The 10,195-nt window shown below is 45.5% G+C and overlaps 1 protein-coding gene across 7 annotated transcripts in view; it reads left to right on the top strand.

The window, feature by feature from the left end:
* Positions 1-8,076: 8,076 nt before the first annotated feature.
* ppp3cca (protein phosphatase 3, catalytic subunit, gamma isozyme, a) overlaps positions 8,077-10,195 on the top strand; it is a 70,858-nt gene continuing 68,739 nt past the window's right edge. For 3 of the 7 annotated variants that reach the window (XM_046346914.1, XM_046346920.1, XM_046346918.1), the window contains exon 1: positions 8,082-8,748. In XM_046346914.1, the coding sequence (XP_046202870.1) occupies positions 8,679-8,748 (70 nt within the window). In that variant the 5' untranslated portion in view covers positions 8,082-8,678. Of the gene's footprint in view, positions 8,749-10,195 lie in introns of all 7 variants that reach the window. The other 4 variants (XM_046346917.1, XM_046346915.1, XM_046346916.1 and 1 more) reach the window with 4 other exon arrangements.

Here is a 10,195-nt window from a genome sequence, read left to right as displayed (position 1 = left end):
TTAGGTGTATATTTTGATGTTCCTGAAATGAAGATATTCTGACCTTCCCAAAAATGAAATTGATTAGGACAGGTACACTGCCTGGTAGATGTGTGCATTGAATATAGCAAATTTATGATTAATACAAACAAATGAACTATTAAACTCAAAGACCTTATAAAACAGGTTAAACCAATGACTGTATATATGAAAACCCTGCTGGAATCAAATCCCCCAGCCGACAATGTTCAAATATGTAATTTTGCCCCTAAGCAATTGCTGTTATGCCACATTCACATGCTAGTTGGAACCAAGAAACTCACATTTTCGACTTGCTAACTGGTTGTAGTTATACATGTGCCGCGTTCAACGAATCAGCAGGTTAGAAATGTCAGTTTCCTAGTTCCGACTAGCATATGAACGCGACATTGATGTGTTCAAAACAACTGGTAACTCAGGAAAATATGAGGTAAAATCATGACGTCAGTGATGTTCAGGTCGGAAAGTTAGAGCTCTAGAAAAAGGCCCAAGTTTCAGAGTTGGAATTCCGAGTAGGATGATCGTTCAAATAGATTTTTCCCAGTCAGAGCTTGTTTTTTCCCTGAGTTCCGAGTTGTTTTGAACGCACTGAAATCGGAAGTCAGAGATTTCCAAGTTCCCATTTGGTTTGAATGTGGCATAACCCCCAACAACAACTGCTCCTCGGGCGCCGATGACGTGATGTTGATTATTAAGGCAGCCCCGCGCACCTCTCTGATTCAGAGGGATTGGTTTAAATGCGGAAAACACAATTCAGTTGAATGCATTCAGTTGTACAACTGACTAGGTATTCCCCTTTCCTTATCCCTTTCTGAGACATCCAACACGTTGTGGATTTTGAATGCACCTCAAGTGACCTGCACGTGTACATACTCCAACCAAAAGCCATGGATTACAGGCGACATCAGCACTGAGCTAAAGGGTAGAGCTGCCGCTTTCAAGGCGTGGCACTCTAACCCGGGGGCTTATAAGAAATCCCACTATACCCTCCGACGAACCATCAAACAGGCAAAGCGTCAATACAGGACTAAGATGGAGTCCTACTACACCGGCTCCGATGCTCGTCGGATCTGGCAGGGCTTGCAAACTATTACGGACTACAAAGGGAAGCCCAGCTGCAAGCTGCCCAGAGACACGAGACAACCAGACGAGCTAAGTGACTTCTATGCGCGCTTCAACACTGAAGAATGCATGAGAACACCAGCTGTTCTGGATGACTGTGTGATTATATTCTCCGTAGCCAATGTGAGTAACACCTTAATGCAGGTCAACATTCACAAGGCCCAGGGCCAGACGGATTACCAGGACGTGTACTCCGAGCATGCACTGACCAACTGGCAAGTGTCTTCACTAACATTTTCAACCTGTCCCTGACCGAGTCTGTAATATCTACATGTTTCAAATACATTTACATTTACATTTAAGTCATTTAGCAGACGCTCTTATCCAGAGCGACTTACAAATTGGTGCATTCACCTTATGACATCCAGTGGAACAGCCACTTTACAATAGTGCATCTACATATTTTAGGGGTGGGGGGGTTAGAAGGATTACTTTATCCTATCATAGGTATTCCTTAAAGAGTTGGGGTTTCAGGTGTCTCCGGAAGGTGGTGATTGACTCCGCTGTCCTGGCGTCGTGAGGGAGTTTGTTCCACCATTGGGGAGCCAGAGCAGCGAACAGTTTTGACTGGGCTGAGCGGGAACTGTACTTCCTCAGTGGTAGGGAGGCGAGCAGGCCAGAGGTGGATGAACGCAGTGCCCTTATTTGGGTGTAGGGCCTGATCAGAGCCTGGAGGTACTGAGGTGCCGTTCCCCTCACAGCTCCGTAGGCAAGCACCATGGTCTTGTAGCGGATGCGAGCTTCAACTGGAAGCCAGTGGAGAGAGCGGAGGAGCGGGGTGACGTGAGAGAACTTGGGAAGGTTGAACACTAGACGGGCTGCGGCGTTCTGGATGAGTTGTAGGGGTTTAATGGCACAGGCAGGGAGCCCAGCCAACAGCGAGTTGCAGTAATCCAGACGGGAGATGACAAGTGCCTGGATTAGGACCTGCGCCGCTTCCTGTGTGAGGCAGGGTCGTACTCTGCGGATGTTGTAGAGCATGAACCTACAGGAACGGGCCACCGCCTTGATGTTAGTTGAGAACGACAGGGTGCTGTCCAGGATCACGCCAAGGTTCTTAGCGCTCTGGGAGGAGGACACAATGGAGTTGTCAACCGTGATGGCGAGATCATGGAACGGGCAGTCCTTCCCCGGGAGGAAGAGCAGCTCCGTCTTGCCGAAGTTCAGCTTGAGGTGGTGATCCGTCATCCACACTGATATGTCTGCCAGACATGCAGAGATGTGATTCGCCACCTGGTCATCAGAAGGGGGAAAGGAGAAGATTAATTGTGTGTCGTCTGCATAGCAATGATAGGAGAGACCATGTGAGGTTATGACAGAGCCAAGTGACTTGGTGTATAGCGAGAATAGGAGAGGGCCTAGAACAGAGCCCTGGGGGACACCAGTGGTGAGAGCGCATGGTGAGGAGACAGATTCTCGCCACGCCACCTAGTAGGAGCGACCTGTCAGGTAGGACGCAATCCAAGCGTGGGCCACGCCGGAGATGCCCAACTCGGAGAGGGTGGAGAGGAGGATCTGATGGTTCACAGTATCGAAGGCAGCCGATAGGTCTAGAAGGATGAGAGCAGAGGAGAGAGAGTTAGCTTTAGCGGTGCGGAGCGCCTCCGTGATACAGAGAAGAGCAGTCTCAGTTGAATGACTAGTCTTGAAACCTGACTGATTTGGATCAAGAAGGTCATTCTGAGAGAGATAGCGGGAGAGCTGACCAAGGACGGCACGTTCAAGAGTTTTGGAGAGAAAAGAAAGAAGGGATACTGGTCTGTAGTTGTTGACATCGGAGGGATCGAGTGTAGGTTTTTTCAGAAGGGGTGCAACTCTCGCTCTCTTGAAGACGGAAGGGACGTAGCCAGCGGTCAGGGATAAGTTGATGAGCGAGGTGAGGTAAGGGAGAAGGTCTCCGGAAATGGTCTGGAGAAGAGAGGAGGGGATAGGGTCAAGCGGGCAGGTTGTTGGGCGGCCGGCCGTCACAAGACGCGAGATTTCATCTGGAGAGAGAGGGGAGAAAGAGGTCAGAGCACAGGGTAGGGCACTGTGAGCAGAACCAGCGGTGTCGTTTGACTTAGCAAACGAGGATCGGATGTCGTCGACCTTCTTTTCAAAATGGTTGACGAAGTCATCTGCAGAGAGGGAGGAGGGGGAGGGGGAGGAGGATTCAGGAGGGAGGAGAAGGTGGCAAAGAGCTTCCTAGGGTTAGAGGCAGATGCTTGGAATTTAGAGTGGTAGAAAGTGGCTTTAGCAGCAGAGACAGAGGAGGAAAATGTAGAGAGGAGGGAGTGAAAGGATGGCCAGGTCCGCAGGGAGGCGAGTTTTCCTCCATTTCCGCTCGGCTGCCCGGAGCCCTGTTCTGTGAGCTCGCAATGAGTCGTCAAGCCACGGAGCGGGAGGGGAGGACCGAGCCGGCCTGGAAGATAGGGGACATAGAGAGTCAAAGGATGCAGAAAGGGAGGAGAGGAGGGTTGAGGAGGCAGAATCAGGAGATAGGTTGGAGAAGGTTTGAGCAGAGGGAAGAGATGATAGGATGGAAGAGGAGAGAGTAGCGGGGGAGAGAGAGCGAAGGTTGGGACGGCGCAATACCATCCGAGTAGGGGCAGTGTGGGAAGTGTTGGATGAGAGCGAGAGGGAAAAGGATACAAGGTAGTGGTCGGAGACTTGGAGGGGAGATGCAATGAGGTTAGTGGAAAAACAGCATCTAGTAAAGATGAGGTCGAGCGTATTGCCTGCCTTGTGAGTAGGGGGGGAAGGTGAGAGGGTGAGGTCAAAAGAGGAGAGGAGTGGAAAGAAGGAGGCAGAGAGGAATGAGTCAAAGGTAGACGTGGGGAGGTTAAAGTCGCCCAGAACTGTGAGAGGTGAGCCGTCCTCAGGAAAGGAGCTTATCAAGGCATCAAGCTCATTGATGAACTCTCCGAGGGGACCTGGAGGGCGATAAATGATAAGGATGTTAAGCTTGAAAGGGCTGGTAACTGTGACAGCATGAAATTCAAAGGAGGCGATAGACAGATGGGTAAGGGGAGAAAGAGAGAATGACCACTTGGGAGAGATAAGGATCCCGATGCCACCACCCCGCTGACCAGAAGCTCTCGGGGTGTGCGAGAACACGTGGGCGGACGAAGAGAGAGCAGTAGGAGTAGCAGTGTTATCTGTGGTGATCCATGTTTCTGTCAGTGCCAAGAAGTCGAGGGACTGGAGGGAGGCATAGGCTGAGATGAACTCTGCCTTGTTGGCTGCAGATCGGCAGTTCCAGAGGCTACCGGAGACCTGGAACTCCACGTGGGTCGTGCGCGCTGGGACCACCAGATTAGGGTGGCAGCGGCCACGCGGTGTGGAGCGTTTGTATGGTCTGTGCAGAGAGGAGAGAACAGGGATAGACAGACACATAGTTGACAGGCTACAGAAGAGGCTACGCTAATGCAAGGAGATTGGAATGACAAGTGGACTACACGTCTCAAATGTTCAGAAAGTTAAGCTTACGTAGCAAGAATCTTATTGACTAAAATGATTAAAATGATACAGTACTGCTGAACTAGGCTAGCTGGCAGTGGCTGCGTTGTTGACTTTGTAATAGACCCCCATAGTCCCTGTGCCCAAGAACACCAAGGTAACCTGCCTAAAGGACTACGTCTGTAGCCATGAAGTGCTTTGAAAGGCACCATCATTCCAGAAACCCTAGGTTTTTCTTTATTTTACAATTTTCTACATTGTAGAATAATAGTGAAGACATCAAAACTATGAAATAACACATGTAGAATGTGGAATCATGTAATAATCCCAAAAGTTATAAACTAATCTAAATTAATTTTATATTTGAGATTCTTCACAGTAGCCACCCTTTGCTTTGATGCTTTGCACACTATTGGAATTCTCTCAACCAGCTTCATGAGGTAGTCACCTGGAATGCATTTCAATTAACAGGGGTGCCTTGTTAAAGTTCATTTGTGGAATTTATTTCCTTCTTAATGTATCCAAACCAATCAGTTGTGTTGTGACAAGGTAGGGTTGGTATACAGAAGACAGCCCTATTTGGTTAAAGACCAAGTCCATATTATGGCAAGCTCAAATAAGCAAAGAGAAACAACAGTCCATCATTACTTTAAGACATGAAGGTCAGTCAATGTGGAACATTTCAAGAACTTTGAAAGTTTCTTGAAGTGCAGTCGCAAAAACCATCATGCGCTATGATGAAACTAGCTCTCATGAGGACCACCACAGGAAAGGAAGACCCAGAGTTACCTCTGCTGCAGAGGACAAGTTAACTGCACCTCAGATTGCAGCCCAAATAACTGCTTCACAGAGTTCAAGTAACAGACACATCTCAACATCAGCTGTTCAGAGGAGACTGTGTGAATTAGAGGTTGACCGACCATGATTTTTCAACGCCGATTCCGATTATTGGAGGACCAAAAAAGCCGATAAATCGGCCAATTAATCGGTATTTATTTGTAATAATGACAATTACAACAATACTGAATAAACACTTATTTTAACTTAATATAATACATCAATAAAATCAATTTAGCCTCAAGTAAATAATGAAACAGGTTAAATTTGGTTTAAATAATGCAAAAACAAAGTGTTGGAGAAGAAAGTAAAAGTGCAATATGTGCCATGTAAGAAAGCTAACGTTTCAGTTCCTTGCTCAGAACATGAGAACATATGAAAGCTGGTGGTTCCTTTTAACATGAGTCTTCAATATTCAATATTAATGTAGTTATTATAGGAATTATAGGACTATTTCCCTCTATACCATTTATATTTCATTAACCTTTGACTATTGGATGTTCTTATAGGCACTATAGTATTGCCAGTGTAACAGTGTAGCTTCCGTCCCTCTCCTCGCTCCTCCCTGGGCTCGAACCAGCAACACAACGACAACAGCCACCATCGAAGCAGCGTTTGCCATGCAGAGCAAGGGGAACACCTGCTAGAAGGCTCAGAGCGAGTGACGTTTGAAACGCTATTAGCGCGTGCTAACTAGCTAGCCATTTCACTTCAGTTACACAAGCCTCATCTCGGGAGTTGATAGGCTTGAAGTCATAAACAGCGCAATGCTTGACGCACAACTGTTTGAATGAATGTTTATGCGCCTGGTTCTGCCTACCACCGCTCAGTCAGATACTTAGATACTTGTATGCTTGTATGTTCAGTCAGATTATATGCAACGCAGGACACACTAGATAATATCTAGTAATATCATCAACCATGTGTAGTTAACTAGTAGTTATGATTGGTTGTTTTTTATAAGCTAAATTTAATGCTAGCTAGCAACTTACCTTGGCTTACTGCATTCGCGTAACAGGCAGTCTCTTTGTGGAGTGCAACGAGAGAGAGGCAGGTCGTTATCGTGTTGGACTAGTTAACTGTAAGGCTGCAAGATTGGATACCCCAAGCTGACAAGGTGAAAATCTGTCGTTCTGCCCCTGAACAAGGCAGTTAACCCACCGTTCCTAGGCCGTCATTGCCTAGTTAAATAAAGGTATAAAAAAATAATGTAAAAAAGAAATCGGCAAATCGGCGCCCAAAAATACAGATTTCCGATTGTTATGAAAACTTGAAATCGGCCCTAATTAATCGGGCATTCCGATTAATCTGTCGACCTCTAGTGTGAATCAGGCCTTCATGGTCAATTGCTGCAAAGAAACCACTACTAAAGGACACCAATATTACGAAGAGACTTGCTTCGGCCAAGAAACACGAGCAATGGACATTAGACCAGTGGAAATCGGTCCTTTGGACTGAAGAGTCCAAATTTGAGATGTTTGGATCCAACCGCCATGTCTTTGTGAGACCCAGAGTAGGTGAACGGATGATCTCCGCATTTGTGGTTCCCACCATGAAACATGGAGGAGGAGGTGTGATCGTGTAGGGGTGCTTTGCTGGTGACACTTAGTGATTTATTTAGAATTCAAGGCACACTTAACTAGCATGGCTACCACAGCATTCTGCGGCGATATGCCATCCCATATGGTTTGCACTTAGTGGGACTATCATTTGTTTTTCAACAGGACAATGACCCAAAACACACCTCCAGGCTGTGTAAGGGTTATTTAACCAAGGAAAGTGATGGAGTGCTGCATCAGATGACCTGGCCTCCACAATCACCCGACCTCAACCCAATTGAGATGGTTTGGGATGAGTTGGACCGCAGAGTGAAGGAAAATCAGCCAGCAAGTGCTCAGCATATGTGGGAACTCCTTCAAGACTGTTGGGAAAGCATTCCAGGTGAAGCTGGTTGAGATAATGCCAAGAATGTGCAAAGCTTGTCATCAAGGCAAAGGGTCTTTGAAGAATCTAAATTATATTTTGTTTTGTTTAACATTTTTTGGGGGGGGGTTACTACATGATTCCATGTGTGTTATTTCATAGTTTCGATGTCTTCACTATTATTCTACAATGTAGAAATTAGTAAAAATAAAGAAAAACCCTTCAATGAGTAGGTGTGTCCAAACTTTTGACCGGTACTGTACCTATTACCTCAATTACCTTGACTAACCTGTACCCCGCACATTGACTCGGTACGGCCTGTATGTAGCCTCGTTATTGTTATCATATTGTTGCTCTTTTGTTTTTTTTACTTTAGTTTATTCAGTAAATATGTTCTATTTTTCTTAAAACTGCATTGTTGGGCATGTAAGTAAGCATTTCACGGTAAAGTCCAAACCTGCTGTTTTCGGCGCATGTGACAAATCCAATTGGATTTGATTTGACGGGTACGCATTACGTTACCATAGCTACGTCATTTCGTTAGGGAGTCAATTCCGCCTCCGCCATATTGTAGGAAATCCGTCTCTGGGTTGCCACTAGTTACCACAGTCACAAAGGCGAAATTTCCTATAATCGTACAAATGTATTATTAATATTGTGTTGCTTTGTTTGTCTTAATTTGAGTTTAGGCATAAGGTTAGCATTGTGGTTAGGGTTAAGTTTAAAATCAGATTGTAAGAAGATACATTTTAGAAATAGGAGGGGTTTATTACTTTGTGGTTGTGGTAAATAGGGACGACCGTCTGTGTGCGCTGTCAGATTAGAGTTTAATCCGTGGGGTTACGGTCAGAACGGGAACAATAGCTAGTTACACCTGGAACAGGGCTCGATAACCGCGAGGAAACGCTGGTTTAAAAGCGACAGGTTTTATGGATGAGTCATCTAAGTAAATCCAAGCAATTTGATGATGAGGTTACTGACTAACGTTTATATTAGCATTCAAATGGATTTCAAGTGATTTGTCAATCTGATACCCAACTCGTTTGCTAGCTAACTCTTAAAATCGAATTAAGTTTATCCACTAAGTAAATAGTGAAGACTTTTGTTACACGGGACAATCACCACTTCTCTGTTTTCTATGGTCCATATCAATTTGTGACATTTTGACACGGATTAACGCTGTTAGTAATCGAACCTAATCAAATCAATCCTCTCGGAAAGAAAACAAATCTCTATTCACTCTCATAACTTCAAGACGGAGTAACCAGCTAGCGCTGCAAACTAGCTAGTAAAACTAGCTCATCAAACTTGGTCCTGAGTGGAGACCAGACGGAACTAACATGTCTGGAAAAGACAAAGACAAGGAGAACGCCGGAGAAAAACAATCTACAACTGAGCGGCTCGTAAAAGGTGAGTCGATTTTGCAAACGCAGCTAACTACAGTGCCGTTAGCTCGCTATGTAAATTATCCAACGTTCTGTTTTAACATTCCAAATGTTGGCTAGCTGACAAATTAGGCAACGTTACTGTAGTTACACCAAATGAAGCTGCAAGAACATGCTACAGTAATTAACTAGTTAACGTTATATTGAACCAACCAGAACAATATCTACTTGGCTGCAGAAACTAGCTTAGTTTAATTTAGTTCTGTCACAATGTTCAATTTCGCTAAGTAACAGTAGGACACAAGTTAACTTGTTAATATATATATAACTCACTCCCCACATATAGAAGTCAACAGGCACGACGACATACACATAATGGTTTGAGAAAGGATTGATAGTGGCCAGTATATTTTCAAGACATGGTTTATAGCAGGCCTGCCATGAAGCTTTACTGTGACCAGAGGTGAATCAAGAGGCACATGTGACCCCTGGCTCTAAATCACCAGGGCATAGCTTTGTGGTTGTGGTCTGACACGTTCTTCCAGGAGGTCTACTTAGTCTATGGTCATGGAAAGTGATGTAAGGTACTTGGTATCATTAGGCATGTTTCAGTGGGGTAGTCTAGATAGGCCAATGATATCTCATCATGAGAAATGTAGTGACTGTGTGCAGTGTGCAACACAAGGGCCACTGAGGGAGAGTGGGCCGTGAGAGGTTTGCTATTGCTGTGATTAGGCTAGCAAGGTGGATTTCTTAACTCAGCTCTTGTGGACCTTGTTAGCACTGCCTGGCCTGAAGGGTCTGTGCAGCTGAGCACAAGCCAGCTCTCCCCCTCGGCCAGCCCAGCGCTACCCACCAATTCAGGTTGAGAGGGCCAGGAGCAAGAGAATGCCCTGGCAGGGGATCAAAATGTATATGTATGCCAGTAGGGAGAGGGTGAGTTAATTGCGGAAAGAATCTCCCCAGTAATGTGGCCGACATTGTCTAGCCACGGGGTGTGGGATTGTGGGAGAAAGTGCAGAGTAGGGAGGAAGAGTGGGAGAAAGAGATTTGTTTGTACATCCAGTCAGGACCAGTGGGGTCCCGGCATGGCTGTGTTAACTGTACCGAGGCTTGATGAGTAGAATGATGCTGCTAATCTTCCGATAGTGGTACTATCCACCTTTTTCCGTTGTCTCACACTAAAACTGACACTTTCTGTTTTCAATATGAAATCCTCTCCTTTGTGTATAGCCTGCCTACATTATTAAAGAGGTGGATGGGATGTGTTGTACAAGTGCTCTACTTGTACCTCAACTGTAGTCCAGATGGAAAATGACAGATATTCATAATTTTTTCTTTATTGGTGATTTGATATTTTGCGCTTCACTTCATTTATGTGATTTAGGGGTAGCCTCAAATATCAGGAATTTGGTAATTGAAGATTGAACCAGAGTGTATGCTAACCATGTCTGCCTGTCTGAAAGGGAGAG

The sequence above is a fragment of the Oncorhynchus gorbuscha genome, linkage group LG04, assembly GCF_021184085.1.
Source record: "Oncorhynchus gorbuscha isolate QuinsamMale2020 ecotype Even-year linkage group LG04, OgorEven_v1.0, whole genome shotgun sequence".
Lineage (NCBI taxonomy): Eukaryota > Metazoa > Chordata > Actinopteri > Salmoniformes > Salmonidae > Oncorhynchus > Oncorhynchus gorbuscha.
Note: the sequence above shows the minus strand (reverse complement) of the source record. Positions and strands in the feature narration are given on the sequence as shown.